Source organism: Rissa tridactyla, chromosome Z (genome assembly GCF_028500815.1).
Source record: "Rissa tridactyla isolate bRisTri1 chromosome Z, bRisTri1.patW.cur.20221130, whole genome shotgun sequence".
Classification (NCBI taxonomy): domain Eukaryota; kingdom Metazoa; phylum Chordata; class Aves; order Charadriiformes; family Laridae; genus Rissa; species Rissa tridactyla.
The window spans coordinates 52,646,661-52,667,199 of record NC_071497.1 but is presented as its reverse complement, the minus strand read 5'-3'; the positions used below and the strand labels follow the sequence as shown (position 1 = coordinate 52,667,199).

Sequence of the window (20,539 nt, the reverse complement as noted above, 5' to 3'; positions counted from 1 at the left end):
TTGGAGACTGCCTGGAGAAGCAATGCCTGATGGGACTACATGAGCATCCCCTGGTGACATTGGATCAACAAAAATGTGATCTCAAACAGCTTCTCCTTTTTTTTTCATTTATGCCTAACCTCATATGACATGCAGGTCTCCATGGGAGAGAGGGAGTAGTACCAGTGAGCTCTCTGGCATAGAAAGCACCTCCAAACTTTTATTTCTGTTATCTTTGTTCTTGCAGGCATAAGGAAACAGAAAAGAGGTTTTCACAAATATCACATCCTGGTAAGACCTGGTAAGGAGCTTTACACAGACAGATGCTAGTAGGAAGATGATATCAAGCACCTAACAAACTAGCAGGAGAACAAATATGCCAGAAGCTGCCACATAGCCCTTCCCAGAGTGGCCGGGTACCAAGGACAAGCATTGCAGTCAGTACCTTACAGTGTTTCCGCAGCAGCAGCATAACCTCAGAAAGTGACTGGAGCCAAACATAAATGGCATGGGGTAAAAGGCTTATGCTTCCCCCACTGTAATGGTTTTGAGGCTGGACAGTGGTACATCTGTCCCTCTGCAGGAATGGAAGAACATCTTAAGGACAGAAAAAACAAAGCCCCTCACAATGTCTCAAAGACAACCTCTCTGCCAGGGATCTGGTAAAATTTCACTAGACCCAGCAGTGCTGGAGAACAGGGGAGGAAGCAAAAATAAAACACATTGATTCAACTCTTTTATTCTCTTTTTCTCATCTTTTGGAGTTCTCTAGTTTAAGAAACACAGAGAGAGTTAAAGGCTGTTTCAGTCCTGAAGTAGCTACCCAATGGCACAGAAATTAAGTAAAGGTTCATTGTAAACCTACTCAAGGAATCTGAACAATAACATTGTTCACTACCAATAAATGTGACATGAAGAAGGCTGGTAAAACTGAACAAATCCAGTGTTCACAGAGCACAGTTCTTTGGAAGTAGAATGATTCAAGAGCCAAAAAGCAATCGAGATAGTTGGGAACTACAGAGACCATCTGTGAAAGGCTCTGTCAGCAGGACTTGGGTTCAGCTGTCCGTGCAGCACAGCATTTCTCTGTAGGGAAGCCCCTACAACTCACTCAGCAACACAAAAGGACTTCATTTCACAAGTGGGGATATGTGGAGACCACTTCAGAGAGGAGCAATGGGTTGTTCTCCTCACAACCACAAAAATAATTTATTTTAAAAGCATGAAAATTAGTTGAGGAAAAATCCTGTCTTTTACAAAAAAAGTTAATATAAGTGTCATGGCAAAACAGGTAACAGTCACAGGGGAAAATATTTGGCACAAGGGGGAAGATTATGGCTGGCAGAACTGCTATTTTGCTGTTCTTAAGTTTGGTTATGCAAAGCCACAGGCAAGCTATTTTTTTTTCAAACCCAATAGTTAATGCTGCAAGCAGCTAGAAATAAGAAAATATCATAGCCTCCATGAGAAATAAAAAGTATAAAAAAATGATAAAGAAAAAGACTAGTAAACATTGTGTGAGAGGAACAGCCTAATAATGACAACTCATATCAGAGGGAAGGCTTGAAGCAGATTAGAAGACGACCAACTATAACGAAAATGTGAAAATAAAAGGCAGCTAAATTAAATACCAGTCACATGCTACGTTGCACATGGAGATTAAAGAAAAAACTTAGTGGGAAAAAAAAAGGAGAGAAAAAAAAGAAGCCTAAAGCAATATAAAAATTAGGTAAGACCAAAGGGTTGATCTGTTACTGAAGAACTGAGAGCAATGATGAGCAGTGGACAGGGAAAAGGAAGGCAAACATTGGAAGATCAGCAAAGGAAGCAATGGCGTGTCTTCTTCTCTATTCCACATACTGCACCGTGTTGTACACTTCATACACTCTCCAAATAGCTGCAGCACTTCAGCTACAGGATACATTAACCAACACTGTTCAAATACACATGAGTTTAAACACATTTTCACATCACAAAGGTGAGGGAAAAGACTACACTGGCATCTGGGTTCAGAAAGCATCCAGATAACATGAGGAAAAGTTATGACAATTAATTTTACTGTTTTGACAGCCATAACTTTCTTCTCCACACAAACATATTGCTTAATTCTGACAACCCAAAACACAACACCACTTATCAACACCCTTTAGCATCTGGATATAGTCCCACAGAGCTATGTGTGGGCTCTTCAGAAACGAGACTATGGGACCTACTCTGAGTCACAGAGTATGGACTAACGCATGTACAGGAGACTGTCATGGTAAAACAAAAACTGAGTAAACTAGTGTTGACTCAACCATAGTATGAAGATATTTTGTTTTTCACTTAAAACCATTGTATTCAGAATCCTGCTGGGATGATCACAGCATACACACTATCAAGTACCTCACCTGCCACACATCTTTACAAACAATAGATAAGGCAGTCACCAGATAGAAAAATTATTATGTGGTTGTTTATACCATACCCTGTTAACTGTTGGTTTTAACTACATTTACAAAACCAGCAAATACATGTAACAGACAGAAAAATGATGATTATTCTAAAAAGCCATCATTTTATTGCAGTTATGGAAAGGCACATGCAGAAATTTATTGTATATTTGAATATACTTCGAGGTACTCACCTTGATCTCTTTCATGCCATGTCCGACTCCCCGCAGCTGGTGAATTTGGAGAAGGATAGAAGTCTCCTGTTGGACTTGGCTCCATATTTTCATCTATGGAGATAGTTTTGGGTCTTTTGCTGTTGAAGCAATATGAGATTTGGCAGTGAATATGATATGCAGCTAGTAGTGGTATATAAACTGGATTTCAACAAATATTTCAATAGAAAGTAATTCAGGCATACAAAGCACACAAAAAAGTGGATGTTAAAGCTTACATTGACTTACATAGATGATGTTATTTTAAAATATGTAATGCAGGTATGTGCTTGCATTTTTCATATGATTTAATATTTTGGAGATGGCATGAATGGGTAATATATACAAGTCTACCAGCATTTGGCTGAACAACGAAGAAACCAGTTCCTGTTACTTACCAAAGAAAGGTTGTGTCATGAGAGTGTTAAACACTATGCAGAAACCATGAAAGCAAAACAAAGCACTGGAAAAGTACCGCTAATAAAGCCAAGGTAAAACAGGAACTTTTCTGAATGTGTTAATAAGGAAAAAATGTAGTTTACTATATTTCACCAGGTCAAAATCCTAAGCTTTTCAAAGAGGTCTAACCTGAAACAAAGACATTTCCTTTCAGATTAGTTTAATTAAAAACAACAAAAGACCCATATTTCGAGTCACACTATATAAAATGATGCAGCACTTCAATACAGTGATGTCAAGTTTCTTTGTTACAATATATATTAAAGCTGTTATGCTGACTGCCAAAGAACACCAGGATGAAGCTTTTAGTGGTGGTGGTATTATTATTATTATTGTTGTTGTTGTTGTTGTTGTTATCATGATGTTTTTTGTTATCATATTGTTGTCCTGACTCACAGGGGTGCAGAAACATGGGGCAATGAGAGGACCAACAGTGCTTATGACTTCATGGTACATCAGGCAGTTTCAGAAAACCAAGGGGCCCCTGGGTGTGACAGACAGTACATTATCTGGGAGTCAGAAGGAGGGCACAGCAGGTTCTCCACCTCTGTGGGCCCAGCAGCTGCTACTGAGGGAGGAAATGTGGTCTTTCTCAGAGTTGGGACAAGGTTGAAGCACAGAAAAAGTGGGTCCCTCAGATCAAACATCTGTAGCAGGCACATGGAGACCCCTGACAAAAATTACAGAGACTGTGACCACCTCTCGTGTTCCTCCTTGTTCCCACTGTGCTGGGAAATGACCCTCGTAAGGGTGAGGCAGGAAATACACTTTCATGAGCTGGGGTCATGCTACGGATAAAGACACCTTGTCTTTATATACCTGTCCTAACGCCTTTTCCACAGGAAACAGTAGCTGTCCCAACATATCTTTCAAGACAGAGGTCCAAGAGGGAGCCCTCAAAGACAGCCTTTGTGCCTGCAACTGCCCCGTGGCATCGAGCCCTGCCAGCAGGCTGGCGGCTCCTAGACCTTCCTGCAACTCAGCAGCAGTTTCAGAAGGCATAGCCGTTCTCTCGGGAGATGACTTAGTGAGCACTTCAAACCCTGACAAAAAAGTTACTAACGTCTTCAGTATCAACAGCAATGACATGCAATAATGACACCACTTCAAATTAAAAGATTTGTAACATATATATCCGTACCTTGGTTGTGGTAATGTACATAAGTAGCCTACCTCACAAAATCAGAGGAAATTCATAAAATGGCTGGCTGTTGATGGTATTTTTTAGTGTCCTACACTGTAAAACCTGTTTTCACATTAGCACTTATTTCAAGTTTTTACCTGCTTGGTGGAGAGGACAAGGACCTCTGTAGATTTACACCCGAATTCATGTCATGGTAATATGGCTGACTCGGAAGCTCTCCAATTGGGAAGTTCACTCCAGTTCCCTGGGTTATGGGTGCTGAAAAACATGTCATCAAAACGAGTCAAGATAGCCTTCTATCTTTTTAGCCATCTTTTAATTTTTAACACTGAGACAAAACATCAAGATGTTACTACATGTACCTAATTTTCCACCTCTTGCAGAAACCAAGTACAGACAAGTTCTATCAAAGTTTATATATTTTAAAAAAGCGAATTATCTTCCAGATAACCTGGCATCATCAATGTGAAAAAGATAACACAAGCCTCGGCACAAAGTCAAGCCTTCTGCAGAAGGACTTTTGTAATAAATAAGGCAGGGTTTATAGGACAGCTAACCTTATTTATTCAAGAACTGAAATAACTGGAAAGAACAAACTTGGGGACACACAAACTCTTTTTCCTGCAATGTTAACTCTTTTGTATTAATAACAGCCTTCTGCGCTCCTTTTTCTTTCACCCAGTGCCACAGGTACTGCTTTGCATATGTACACCTACACACAAACACACACACACTCAGCGTTACCTTCACCTCCTTACAGAGCCTGTGTACCGCACATCTTGGCATTTCAAGAATAAATTATATGTTACACATTGTGGTGTATTTACCTTTGTTCACTGTCTGTGCATTGTGCATTTTAACTACCTTTGGCACTTAAAAGAATAATTGTGTGTTGTGTAATGTATCTGAAGGTTTGTATTTTTCCTGACAGTTCAAGTACAACTCTGTTGCGGCTTGAGGTTAAACAAATGCATGGTAAGAAATCCCACAGAAACCACATGCTTTAGAGCTTATTATTAGAAGTATATCATGTATAACAGCTGCAGAAGGTACAATTTCTTAACATAACTACAATATTGATTCTTTTTTGATCTGAATGGCCTGATATTTTAAAATGTATTTGACCACCTGACAACTAAAAGAAAGCTGTATTTCGCACAACTTCAGCCTCCTAAAACAGCAAAACCGTATCTTCAGCAAGCACAAAAAAGTATAAGTCTTAACACTGCAGAATGGCACTGCTCAGTATTTTGCTGAAGAACTTAACACAGTATTAATTGTTGAATATTAATTTCTGACCACAGCAAGTGAAACTACACATGCATCTTAAGCCTCACTAAATTAATTAAATTCCTCAAACACCCTGACCTGGCATGAATTAACTCCTGTGCAAAATTTGGACAGCTAGTCTTGAAAACTTATGCTTCACTGTTTTTGTCCTCACCTCATCAGAAAAGAGATTTTCCTGGACCATTCAGTTGTTACAATGTTGGTGTCAACACTGCGGACACTTTTAACTATAACTTCCTATTTTTGTTCACTTCCTAATGAAGTCTTAAGAAAAATATTTCACTAGTGTTGATATTAAAGGGAGAAAAGAAGCGTTCAGAAAGCAATGTCAAAGGAAATTATGCACTGGTTTTATGCCATACTATTATCGCAAATTCTTAGATGTCAACAAAACAGATCTTATTTATATTCATTTTGTTTTTTTCTTTCTGCAGAGAAACAAGCTTCACCTGTCCGTTTATATTTTTATGTTACTTTTTTTCTTGCATGTTCATGTGCATAACATTTCTGATGCCAAAACAAGCCAATGTAATTAGCAATTCAATTACAGCCAGTGCTACGAGTAAAAGAAACATGAGTGTACAATACATTGTTAGTCAACCTTTATATCCATGCTGTGATTTTTCTTTTAAGAGCTACAAATTCAAAAGTAAACTAAAAGAATGATCAGACGGTTTAGCAAAATCCAAAGATGTGTAGGACAACCTTAAAAAGCTGCAAGCCTAACAAATAGAAGGTTTTGTTACATATGGTAATTTTATTGACATATCAGTCCATTAAGTTGTGCGGAGGGAGATATAACAAATTGATTCAATCTTCAAATATCAAAGAGACAAAAGAAGACTTCTGTTTGTTTTATTGCAAACACATGCAAGGTGAACTGTAATACTGTGGTCAAAGATGTCAAAATTGTGCATGGTTGTAGCCATTTCCTACACACCTTACACCTCCGGGAGAAAAAATATTTCAAGAAAAAAACCCTTCACTTCATCACAGCAGGCTTTGGAAATGATTATATGCAAATGAATACTTACTTCTGGACACCCTCACAAGTTCTGACACGTTGAACACTCCGGATTTTACAAAACTGTCCTCAAGGTACACTGAAAAAGATCACAACATCATGATCAGTACAATGAGAAGATTAATAAATAACTATAGATAAGTTTATACACAAGATAACAATAGTATCAACAGAGTTTCAGAACTATAATACACAGACCAAAGTCCACTGAAAGCTGATCACAGGATCTGATGGGAGCTGAAATTCAGGCAGAGGTGCAAAAAATCTTGAGGAGTGGTGAGAAAGCAATTTTCTAAGTGTATGGAAACTAACAAGCAATAAACTGAATTCCTAGCTAACCATCCACAAAATGTCTAAAACCTAGTTCTTTTATTAGCATCTTCAATTTTTAAGTTAGTATTGAGCTAAGAACTGTATCAGTTGATCAATTTCAGCACAGAGCAGTCCCGTCCTTGCATACATTTCTGCTAAATAGCCTTTTACTTAACTCTTACCCTGCTGATAGTGACTTTACGCCACCACCTCCACTATCAAATCATCACCTCAGAGGCAGATGAGGGGTTTACTATTATTTCCAACAAAAGCAGGAACTGGGCAAAACAGGTGAACTATTCAGTGGGGTTTTAATATACATGCTGAATTATATATGTAGAAACCTGTGTTTAAGAAACGAAGTGTTATTGGTTTAGCTTACGTTTACTTATTCTAAGATCAATGTATATGATAAACCTTCACTGCCATGAAATTTAGGCACAACTTGGAGCACTGCAGTGAAACAACAGCTGATAATCGAGGCTTATCGCCGTAGTGTAACTAGATAACCTTATAAAAATGGAGCTGAGAAACCCAGGTTTCTGTGGAAGTCTTAGATCAGTAATCACTGCATAAACTGGCTTGACTGAATTTGAGATTACGTAACATCACAGACCTTACAGGTAGGAATGCCAGCCATTTACCCACAGGAATATTTAGATCTACCCTTGGTGCACATTGCTGCTCCAACAGTATTACCTTTGTATTTGCTTTCATCTGAGATGGTGCACTGAGAATTTCTTACTGCGGTTTCTCTAGTCTCTTTTCTGAATTAACACAGCTTTTTTCTTTTGTAAAGGCACCATCAATTTTCTGTTCCAAATGTCTGAATGAGTAAAAGCACTCCAAATCTCTTAACTAACAAAACAAACAAACAAATAAAAAAAATGCACCTACTGGAATATTTACTGATTTGGAAAACAATGGTTCAGTACTGTTCTCCTCCAGTTTCTTTTGGCAATTACTGCTTTCATTTTCAAGTAATTTAAGAAAACGCTGCCACTATAATCAGAAAAGTGACTGTAGAGGCAGTACACTTCACTTGAAAGATCTGCCTTTGCTACGTCTGGAGAAACCTCTACTTACTTTTCAGGGTCGAACAAGAAGGGCAGAGGTAAAAAGAGCAGTTTTCACTGCTTACTATCAGTCTTACTAGGCCCACAGAGCCACCTCACCCAGCACCTCTGATATCATTTCCCGGTGCAGGTATAAACAATGCGCCTGGCAACTCAAGCTGAAAGAAGGTGAACTCATCCAACTAAGCACCCTTCCTGACATCACCCCGAATGATGTTATGCCAATGCTATCATCTTCTCATCTTCCAGACAACGGCGCTTCATACAATATCCCTGCATGTCTTCATTTCCACTAGTCGCTCTGCAGGTCCCCCTCTCTTTTTTCTTCACTTTCTTTCACATTGCTCTCCTTGTCCATTACTTTTTCCTCTCTTATTGTCATTCACCCACATGTTGCAGGCTTCACTGCAACCTTATTCAACTCCAGTTTCTAAGAAATAAGAAACTCTTTCATCTTCTGCATTCTCTTGCACCCTTTTTTCATGTTTTTGTGTGGATGAAGACATGACATGGCTTCCCAAATATTTACTTTGGGAATATTTACTTACTTATTTGACAGAACTTGGCATACCCATACCATAAAAAATTGCAAAGAGTTAATCTTTCTTTTTCCCTTCTTCCTCAGATTTCATTTTTTAACCTAAGAACGGGCAAGCTGGATGAACGCTAATGGAAATCTTTCCCTTCTCTGCCTATTTCCTCCAGAAGGAACAGTCTGAAGTAGTACAAGGAAGGGAGATTTCCAAAGAAAAATTTGCTTTCTTGATTTTAGTTGGCTTGTAAGTGAAGTGTGGCTCAAATCCAGTGTACGAACATGGAGCCAGCTCTGGAGCTGGTAATGAGACAAGACTGAACTTCTCTGCTGCTTATCCAAATACCACTACTTTGAAGTACAGCTTCTCTCATTCATGTTAGGCTAACTTCAGAGGAGCTTTACCCATGTGTAGATTAGTCAAGCTATCATTACACTGAGAACAAGCCCCAAGGCTCATATTAAAAATAGAAAATGCCCATGTAGTATTTTATATGTAAGAACACACATGTATACATGTATATACACACACATGTACACACCTATACGCAAACACACGCACACACAGACACACATGTTTAATCTTCAGCTTTCTCTCATGAATTCTTAGCTTTTCTCACACAACACAACAAGAAATATAGTGTGATTTTCTCCTTGTGATAATGAAACGGGAACAGGGAAACAATTCTGCCACTGAGTGGTACCACTATTTATCACCCCCTCACAGAAGGATGCATTGTTGACTGACAGATCACTGTCTTTCACACAGGTTTCACCCTGCCTTGGATGGTCCAAAAATAATGACACCCACAGATATAAGCAAATGTTTTGCCTGGCATTAGGAAAGAGAGGGAAACTGCAGCTACTGTAAATCTGAATCAACTTTTTAAAAAGCTTGATTTTTTTCTACATATAATGTGACAAAATATTATTAAAAAATTGACACAACAACAGTCTATGTCACAGGCACTGAGCAACTTCATCCTGAGCCTTATGTTCTAACAGGGAAGGTGGATTCCAGGGGTGCCTCTGAGTGCAGAAAAATAAAGACAGTATGTTGAGTTCCAGCACCAGCAGACTTCAACAGTTTTAACTAGTTAGGAAGACAATCATAGTGGCTATGCTGCAGAAATGTTCTTGGCTCCCAGCTGTGCAGAAGGAAAATGTTCTGTGCCATTAAACGGCTGTAATTTGTTGCAGAAATACACATGCTACATACGATAAAAGACAAACAGCAAGACAATTTAGGACAGCAGCAGGACAACAGCATAGGACATTTTGATCTTATGGTGTGCGACACTGTCTTTAACCTTGTGAAGCTGATGTCCCTGCTGAAGAAGAGTTAACATTTATATTCACATTATTACACTGCACGCAAGAAAAAAATATACGGTGATACTCCGTATGGTATACATCTTACTGGGTTTTTGATTAAGCATTCCCTAATGCACTACTTGCATTAACATGTTAGAGAGCCTTAAATTAGCATTCTTGGTGTGTGTTTCTGACCTGTTCAGTACAGAAACCAACGCACTTGATAACAGCCTATTGCTTTATTCCTCATAGAGGTGTAGAGTACCTTTTGATGGTCATGGTAAGACTTTGCTGATTTTATCGTTCAAATGTAATATAAGCACTGAGTATTGTCATTTACTAAAACTCATCTTGCCTGAGAGAAAACACTCTCTGAAATGCATTTCACTAATTGTCATTATTCTTAAAAATCTGAGTTCTACAAAAAGAACATTTCTGCCAAAATCAACATAGTGCAATTCTGTGTAAACAGTCAGTAACTTCCAAAACCCCTAAATAACAGAGGATTTTTTTCTGCATTTGTTTTTAGGTTTTGTACAGGGTGAGTATAAAATCTGTCTTGTCTCCTTACCTTTTTTACAGAAAACTCATTTCTGACAAATACATTTTCCAAACAATACTACAGCACCATCAATGATGAAAGATAAACAGGTTAAGCCCGAGCAGCAGTTCTAATCAAGCTCCCCTCATGCAGTCAGTAATGGGAGAAACCTCCAGTAATGCCTCCAACTGCTGTAGAAGTTATTCTGTCCCAGTCCTTATACATCTTCCACCCTCTTCCTGTGCTATGTCTTCAAGAGCTGAGTTACAAGTATAGCTTTAACCATGCTAAGACTTAAAATGGAAAAAAAAAAAAAAAGTTGTTTAAACCTACTGAAAAATATTTCCAGTTTGCACTAACATGTACTGTAAAGGGCTTCTCACATTACTTAAAAGCTTACCAGTGACGTCTGGATTTACAAATCTTTAACCAGCCTTTTTTATGTCTTCTGATTTAATTGTACTTTTATGAATAGAACATCTGTTTACGTTCTGCTGCATATTGACTAGTGCCAAAACATAGAATTGCTTCCTGGTATCATTAAACATCTAGGTTTTTTACTGATATAACCTTGAGTTTGAGGAACTTACTTATGTAACGTGAGAATGAATCCAATCATTGCAGCAAACAATTTGTATTACCGTAATTTTATTTCTGGATCTTTAAAAAGAGGCATTATACAGCAGCAGATAGACTTACTAGCAGTGACACAGGTTCAACATCAGGAGCTACTGTGAGAAGAAAGGCTGGAAGCTGCAGCCTGGTCTACAAAATACTAGCAGGGAGCTGTTGCTTGACTTTAAGTTATGCAATGTAATGTGCTGGGTGCTGCTAGAGGCTTGTTTTACTTCTGAATCTGCTATGATTAAAGATTAAATCATTTCATTGTATAGCTTCTTTTGTTTGAGTCTTTGAAAACTGACTTTGTAAGGATCTGCTCTCACTGCTCCCTGCTATATCTAACTTCTATAGGAAGGTCTTTAATTTCAGCAGGAATCCTAGTGGCATACAGCTACTATTCACAGCCAGAACTGGTAGTGAAAAATTAGTCTCACACTGTTGATAGTAAGTTAGCACACAGTCAGCAGACTTGCAGTTTGTTTTCTTATTGCACGCGTTTTGAAGCCCGTATCTTACAAAAAGTACCAGAAACAGGTTCCCACTGAACGATAATTTCTTAAAAGCAGTTAAGGGTGGATAACATGAGCCAAGGAGTGACACAGAAGATTTCGGGGATGATGTCATTTGAAACAGTTGAACTAAGGTCTGTCCAGAGAATGAGGCTATTTTGGTTATTGCATGGTTGTCTCCAGGCTTGTGGCATGCTCACAGTTTGTTTTGGTTTTTTTCCTGAAAGTTGCAATGTTGTGACTGGGACAGCAAACAAACACGTTGCAAAAAGATGCCCTGACCTCATTCAGTGTTTTAGCACAACAAGGAACCAAGAAGCTGCCTGCGCCATTTTCAGAAACAGATGAGATTTTCAATACTCTAAAGTTAATAACCAGAACTATAATATCCTTCAATGCTACAGTAATTTGAAGAAGTAAACACCTGGTTTAATGGACTCTGGAATCCATGTACTGGAATCCAAGAAGTGAGTTGCCCCAAACCCTAGCAAGAAACAGAAAAGGTAACTAGCACAAATGCATACTGCATTGAGGGTCTCAGGTTATACACAAACTACAGCCAAGATTTAAAAAGAGGCTGGGGAGCTGCTTTTTAACAGCTATAGGATTACCAGGTACCAAAAAAAAATTTTTTTTGGTGCCAAAGCAGGTTTCTGGAATTCTAACTGGTAACATAAAGCATTTTTTATTAAATTCTTGCTCCGTGCATGCTTTGAAGTAAAAACCATTGCACTCACCATGGAACACAACGGCATCAGAAGTTAACATGGCCTCAGAAGTGATCACAGCATCATTTATTTACACAGCAGGTTCATAAAAAAAGGATAGCCGATGCAAACAAAAATTCAGGAGTAATTCTAAGCACTAGACAGCAGTAACTATGCACACCAAATTTCAAAGCAGCCTGCACAGCCAAAAACTCTTCCTCTTGGAGAAAGGGGCTGTACAATCTGTGCAGGTTTCTGATTGTCAAGATAGCACAGCTGCACACTGGCCCCAGAATGCCCCACCTGGCTCAGGGCTGAGAGGCTGAGGAGGAAGAGTATCACCTCTCAATCACTGGCATTACTAATTCATAGAGCATTTGGGAAAGGAAGAACAGAGAAAATCAAGCCCTGACCAAACCCAACCCAACCCTGTTTTATTTGAAGATCGCTATCTGAGATGGCACAGCTGCAGGTCTACGGGAAACAGCAAGCACTTCAGAATATCCACTCCCATGCTGAAAAATCGAGGTGAATATATGCTTGTTTAAACACAATTCTGTCTGAATCCCCAAACTGCTACTATGGCATCATTGCTTCCACAAGAAAAGCTGCTTTCAATGATGAGGCCAGGGAATATCTCTTCTATTCCTATTAATTAGGGGGCTAATTCCCCCTCCACAAGAGAGTAACTTGCAATACAGTAAAATAATGAAACCATCTGTGTTCTGAGTCGTTCAAAACTCAAAGACATTTGCTTATTCCATTTCCAAAAGAGGTTGAAACCACGTTACTCTTCAGAGGTTATTTCTGAAACTATACATTCTCAAACTTAAAACTGAAATACGTCTATCTAAAACAGTCATATATAGGCAAATTTATTACACATTTCTGAGGGCTTGATCCAAAAAGAATGTTCTCCCTATGGCTGCTAGCCCATATGAAAGCGCAAAAAAGCCTTTGGGGCTCTACAGCTGCAAGAGAGATTTGCATATTGAGAGATAGGTGAGGCTGGTTGCAAGCTTTTTGGCAACACCTTCTTTAATTAGGAAAAAAACAATTAATAGATGGTGATTTCACTCAGGTCTTCTTTGGAAATGGTTCCCAGAATAAAATTTCTGATGAAAATAGAAGGGGAAAACCAATTCCAGAGCAGTGAGGCTGGGGATTCACATACCTATGCCTCATTCAGATTAAGGATCTTATCACTAGATGAATTCCCTGACAACATGTCGTGGGTTACTGTGGAGAAAAGAAGGGAAACAGTGGGGAGCAACGAATGGTGGAGAGGCAGATTCTCGATCTCTCTGTCTAAAAGCGTGTCACCCCATATAAATAATGTAATATTCGTCAGTGCACAGGCTCAAACCTGAGTCATCTGCGTTCCTCATACCTCAACCTGACTGACGTTATACAGTCTGCAAAATTTATATGAAAATATTCTCTGGACCGGCTAAAATGGAGTAAGTTTTATCAGGAAAAAAAAAAAAAAACCTAGCAGGTCCCACTTGCTAGGAAACATAGCTCTAATAACCTCTGAACTCAACTGCTTGGATAAAAGCAAAAATCTGAACAGACTTGTCTTCCTTCACCAATGAGTTTCATAACTGTCTGTGTCAGGATGGTTAGGTTTCCTTTGCACCTTCTGAAAAGTTATCTTTTGTATTCCCCAATGCTGGACAAGAAGAGCTCTGAAATCTTGAAGGGACCTGTACAAGAAGAGACTATTCTCCTCCCAATTCCATCCAGAAGTCAAAAGATGAAGCACCATTAGCAACTGCTATCCACTCCCTCAGGTTTCCAGTTCTCTTGATTCCTCAAATTGTATTCAACTCTCTATCCTATCTTATTGTCATATCAAGGTAACATTTTACTCTATTAGTATCACTGTTTCTTAGTTTTATTTTAACAGCTTAAAAAGGCTGTGTTCAAAGATTTGGACAACATGGCAACAGCTGGACACAGCAGTGTTAACACGCTGGTGTATCAATAAATCAAGTCTGCTAAGCAGCAACCTCACACCAATGGCAAGTAGCAAGTAACCTTATTAATGTCAAACAGTTGCGGTCAGCATGCAGTAAGTAAGGGAAAGAAAAATAAAGCAGGACAAAACCCAGAAAATCCTCTACTAGAAGAACTGGCTAGTAAGGATTGTATCACTGGAGACCAAATTGTTATGGCTGGTGTCAATATCATTAACTTACTAGTAGTTCTAGATGTTTTTGTCTTTATGTCTGTTAGGCATAATTTTCTTATGCCTAAGAGATGAACTTACTGAAAGATCACTCCCTCTGTCCTCAGTTCAGATCCTCTCACACCTTTGCAGGTATTGCGAGACACACATGTTAAGGAAGGCTCATTTTTTAGGTTTTCTTAAACTATATAAAAGACCTGTGGGCTTTTTATGGAGCAAATAATACAGCATTACACTGAAACTGCCACACTAGGTCTCCTTCGACAGCCTGCCTTCAGCAGTAACCCTGAGCAGATGCCCAGTAGAATAGTAAGAAATAGGGCAGGGTTGTTTGGTTTTTTTGACTGATGGTGTCCAAGGCTCCAAGTATTTTCAGTTTTAAAATTTACTAATCCAGGTGTACCTCTATCTGTTTAGTCACCCTCAGTGGATCTATGGACACATCCATTCTCTCTTTGAAACCATGCAAATTTTTAATAGTTAGCACTGTGCTAGCATAACACAAACTTCTAGATTCCAGGAATTTAATGACTGATGCAGACAACGGCAGTGTTCGAACTCTTCTCTCTCAGTTCAACTCATCTATCTGTCTGGAACCTACTTAATCCCTGCGGAGAAGTGACCTTTACAACCCAGCCCTCAGAAAAGCAAGTTTCATTCTTTAGAAATATAGCAGATGAAAGTTATTGAAAAATAAAACTTAGAGGAGGATATCCCTGGATCTTGCTACAAAAGCTACATACCACGTTTACCACAAGCTACACCATTTAATACTGTAATATGCTATCAAAGTATTCAGTGTATTTTTAGGAACATATTGTAAAGAATTCCAGCAAGTGCTCTTAATGTTCTTTTGTTTGGCAAATGACATTGCCCTCCCTCCATGGTTAAGACAGCAAATTACCAGACACCCTAAAGTATGCAACAGTCTAGCCAAACCTAGAAAAACCCACTTTTAACACCAGCAGCCTCGCCAACTACCACTCAGTTTCCAACCTCCTCTTCCTTGGCAATGTCTTTGTGAAGGTAGTGGCATCCAACAGCTAACAGCACCTATCCCTTGCCAGCGCCCTGGCTCCTTGACATACAGGCATCAGACCAAAACATGGTAGAAGAACAAACCCTCCTGGCACTGCCAGTCCACATGTTTCTGGCCTGGGACTGAAAACAAACCTCAGAGTGGATATCCTCTGAGGCTCTGACAGAGTGACTGCCTGGTTCTAATAAAAAGACTCATGGGAAGTATAATAAGAAAGAGCAGGACAGCAGTCCTTTTCCCAGACAAACTGAATGGAGTGCAACTCCCTCTCATTCTTCTGCACAGCCCCTGAAGTCCTGCATTCTGCAGTCCCACAAACCTCAACGCTTTCTCCCTGCCAGTTTAACCCCAAGACAGTATCACACAGGGAAGCTGAATGATGCTTGAAGTTCATGTATCCTCAAATAGACATATGGTATCCAATTATGCCTCTGTCTCTGCTTAAATGAAGGGTTTCAAGGGAAGGAAGACACAGCTTCCATTTTCTGTCCCCACTTGGCAGCAGATAAAGGAATAATACTGCCAGCAATGAATCCAGAGTATGAGAAAGTGTTATGCTCAAATTTCAAGCAGAAAGTTTCATGACGAAACCAGCAACAGATTTCTCTGCTCTTTGTCTCCCTCCACCTTCTGGGACACTGGAGTTGGTCAAACATGGGGGCATCTGGTCTTGCCCCACAAGGCTGCCAAAAGAAAGTCCATATAGTTCATCTGCTGCCCTCTCCAGGGCTCTGCTGCTGGCCTTGCTGAAGTAGCCTGGGGTCAAGACTGAGGGTCAGTGAGACTGGACTCTGTAGGGGATGTGATCCTCACTAGTGAAATATGTACTTCTACCTTCCTACTCCAAAGGCTGAATGATACTTTAAAAGCAGAATTTTAAAACATGTTGAAGGTGAATTTCCAGACCCTGCCTCAGACCCTAAGCCTTGGCTGTATCCAAATCCAGAGGCTACAAAGGATCCTTCAAAATGACGAGGGGTAATGAATGCTTTTGGCTTTTCTTGCACTCACAAACAGAGATACTCTAAAACAAATGCTCCACAGATAAACGCTCCAAGTTTTACAAAACTGTGGTTACCTGTCAGGGAATTTTTCAGGCTTGTTTTAGGTGTAAATTTGCTGTTTTGGGTTTTTAAACCACTATCCTACATAATTCATGTCATGTATTTAATAGAGGAATAAAAGCCTACTCATAACGTCCCACACAGTTTGGAGAGAAACAGCATCGAAGCCTCCAGCCAAAAGTGATTTCAAGCCTGAATCATGCCTTGCAAAAAAAAAAAAAATCACATTTAAAAAATCACTTGAAAAAGATCTTACAACATTATTTGACTTGTTCCCTTGTTTCCCTTCTCAACTTTGCCCTCATATCTCTAAAACGTATCTGCAATCTCACAGTCTATCTTTCTGGGGTTTATATTACTGGAATATGGCCTTTTGTTTAACGATCTATGACGGTTCTCCCTCTTTTGGGTATTCACATGCAACACACACCTGACATACTCCACCACAGGTAGAGAATAATTGGACCATATGCATAGTACAAAACCATAAAGCCACAAGGTAGGCTGTTTTCCCTAATGTTTGAACAGATCCAGAAAATATTCATGTATATGTAACAGCCCAGCATCACACAATTACTTCTTGGTTAGAGTGTCGTTCATTTTGCATTTAGAAAGAGAGCAAACTGACTTAGTTGCAGCTTATTTCAGATAGATAGGCACTTCTTCTGAGAGCCAATATGAGAAGATACAGCATGACGGTGGTGGCAGGAGTCACTCCTTGCTCATTAAAAAGTGACAGTATGGCTGTCACACTTATTTGTCTTACCCCAATAAAATTCATAAAACAAAAAAGATTTACAAGATTTACTAGCACAGCCCAACTGATTAGAAGGATTAACTCCATGAAAATACAAAGATCCTTTGGTCTAAACAGTGACGAATGGCAAAGTCTGGGTTTGATTTTCTCTTTAATTTTTATTTTTAGAGAATCCTTGAAAGGACTATTTACATTGATATCTCTCTCAAAATAATTCTAAATATCACTAGCATCACCCATTAGCAACATGTTCAAAAACTGCTCTGAGCTGATATAAAAATATAAAATATTAACATATATGCATTTTATAACGCATATATAAAATAAAATTAAAGAAGCTCATAGCTCAGGTCACAGAGTTTGGAGGTAGGTCAATTATGTTTTGTCTGAGATAAAAGAATAATTGTAGCATCTGAAGACTTTTATGAAAGTAAAGTTACTTGGGATCTTGTCTCCTTACTCCTCTGCCCAGCCCCATTTACAAAATTCTAAAAAGCATGAACTGAAAGAAAAATTCCTTAGATTAAATGACTGTTGAAACTAAAATTGAGGCATTGCCAGTTTAAAAGAACTAAAATAATCACAGCCTGTCCTGATTATATGTACTTACCAGTGCAAAATAGGTTGCTGACCAATTATGCTCTCTTTAACTATTAACAGTAGTATCTTTGTTCTCAAACAATGTTAGATGCACATGTTCTGGAACTTATATTTACCTGGTGGATTCTTGGCAGGATCATTGTGGCTTGGACTTCCTGGTTGTCCAGAATCTATAAAGAAATGAAAGAAATGTTTTACTAATTTGTTTTGAAAGTATCTCACAACCTTTTAATACCCTCCTTCAGTATTAAACTAATACTTAACTTTGTTCTTTAAAGGTCATTTCCCTGACTTTCTACATGAAGGCATTACTGAACAAACACACTTTTGTTTGTTTGTTCTTAACCCATTTTATGCAGAAGCAGAAACATTGTGAAAGATGAAATGATCCTAATAAGAGGAAATCATAGATCACTGAATAAGGACAAGAGAGTCATTCAGGTAAATAGTCAAGTTGTAAACACATCTACAAGGGTACCTTTTCATTCCTTTTTCCCTCCAACCCCCAAATATAATATTGCATAATCAGCAAAGCAGAGTAGTTTCTTCTCAGGCAATGACGAGAAAGACGTACTGGATCAGGCAACTAAAGGCGTTTGCACAGATGAGTCCTGTTTCTTTACCCTTTCCTTAAAGCACAAAGACCTAAGCTGCTTTCACAGACTCACGACTGCCCTGAAGATACGACCGTCCATTTTAATACAATATAGGCTTTGTGTTCCTAGTCTGTGAGAATTGCTGTTGTGAAATGAAGATTATGCAACACAAAAACTAAAAAAACACAAATCCTGTAGACTTCAAAGAGTGTTCTCTTCATGATACATGCACCAAATGAATCAACAGGAGAATCATAGAATCATAGGGTTGGAAGGGACCTCTGGAGATCATCTAGTCCAACCCCCAATGCAATTTGATGAGAATGCAATTTGATGTTAAAACGCAGTTGCTTTTAAAACTATCTACTTTTTGCTATATTCCCAAACCAATAATATAATAAAACCCTGCTCCACAGCAAGAAATTGTTATTAATAAAGTAAGACACAAAAGGCACTCTTTTATGCAAAGAGAGTAAGAAATTACATGAAGCTCAACCATTCTGTATATAGGTATCTAAAATGGAGCAGAACAGTTTTACAATCTGAATAAAAAAGATCCATTTTTAAAAGTGTATCAGTGCTTGTTAGTAGCATAGGATCACCAAAGATTGCAGTACAGAAATTGCTAGTGCCAAATGGACCCCAGAGGGAAGTCAAGAGTTCTGAATGCATTGCTGCTTACAGCATCCAAATTAAAGAAAAAAAAGATAGAAAAGGATAAAAGTACATATAAACAAATACTTGTCCTTTAATCCCCATGACTGCTTCTTAAAGCCTAGCTAGAGCTCAAAGCTCTAGCGCTCAACCTAGAATGAAAGATTCCCTCCACCTGCTACAAGAAATTCATTGAAATCTGTTACCACACGTTATGTAGCTTAGCAAACACGGCTTCACACACTTGTCGCTCAATCAGTTTAAGTTAACACAAGCTTGATTCTACAGAAGATATTAGCTGAGATGGAAATCCATTTCACAGTTCAAGTTCTACTGAATTCATATGAATGACAGGTGTCACATAAGACGAGCATCTGGGGATCTAAGAGAGTACTGAAAGACCAAGGCATATATGAAACCCGGTTCCAATGGTATTAAAAACAGAACTAAATTTTCCAATACTGAAAGAAATCACTCCTGCACACAATAAAAACCACATCGGATAGAGAATTTCACATGAAATTTCTGCTATCTTTTTCAGCCCTGGGTAGGAAGAATGAAGTACAGGCCTCCCAGTCAGAGTCTACATATGCAAGTTTGGGCACTTGGATACTTTTAAGAGTCCCGTTGTATAGCACAATTAAGATTGCCATTCAGTATGCCTGTTTCTTTTCATGATAAGATACAGCACATCCCTTCAAAAAATCAAATCAAATTAATTTGAAAACTCAATCAGCTACAAGAAATGCAAAAAATAAAATGTTTTTCAAATGGACCCTTACATGGACAAACGTCCTTTTCCCCCTGTTGCAATGGGAGGGTTCACCCTGTAGAGGGTGAACTTTAATATTCTTCCAAAAGGCATTCTTTGCTTCTGCACATCATACATATTATTATTTAAACTACGATTATCAGAGAGGATTAATTTTACATAGCAGTGGTCCAACTGTAAAACTACTGCAGATGTGTGGCTAAATGAAATGTCAATTTGGTAGCAGATGCACCCAATAAAGTTTGGACAACGTAGCTTGGAGAACACAGAGATTTGAAACTGGATTAATGAGGCCTACCAGAAAATAGCCTTTGAAGTTTTCTCCTGTTAAAATTCACTATAAAGATGCACAAAGTGAAGAATATTTTCTAGCTTTTGCACAGGAACTTGCCTTTATTCTCTCATTGTCGACATGGCCACTTTCTGGAACCAGGGTTTAAAGATTGATGGCAGTTTAAACAAGTCTTTTTCGTATTATAATAAGATAAACTTAGCAAAGAATTTTCCAGGTATAGGTAAAAGCAGTTGACTAGTTATTGTAATTTTCCAGTCAGACTTAATTTTGTTTTATGTTAACTACTTATCAGCCATGATTTTTATAGATTGATTCTTGGCATTTTGAGCAGTAGATGCTGCTAACATACTGGCCAACAGTGTCTCAATGATCTTGAGAAAGCAAAGAATAACTGTAAGCTGAATATGAGAAGCAACTTC

At 38.7% G+C, this 20,539-nt stretch overlaps 1 protein-coding gene across 7 annotated transcripts in view; it reads right to left on the bottom strand.

The window, feature by feature from the left end:
• NFIB (nuclear factor I B) overlaps window positions 1-20,539 on the bottom strand; it is a 176,917-nt gene that overhangs the window by 57,422 nt on the left and 98,956 nt on the right. For all 7 annotated transcript variants that reach the window (XM_054186538.1, XM_054186540.1, XM_054186539.1 and 4 more), the window contains exons 3-6: window positions 17,920-17,973; window positions 6,551-6,619; window positions 4,364-4,484; window positions 2,606-2,724 (exon numbers count right to left, since the gene is read on the bottom strand). In XM_054186538.1, the coding sequence (XP_054042513.1) occupies window positions 2,606-2,724; window positions 4,364-4,484; window positions 6,551-6,619; window positions 17,920-17,973 (363 nt within the window). The remainder of the gene's footprint in view (window positions 1-2,605; window positions 2,725-4,363; window positions 4,485-6,550; window positions 6,620-17,919; window positions 17,974-20,539) is intronic.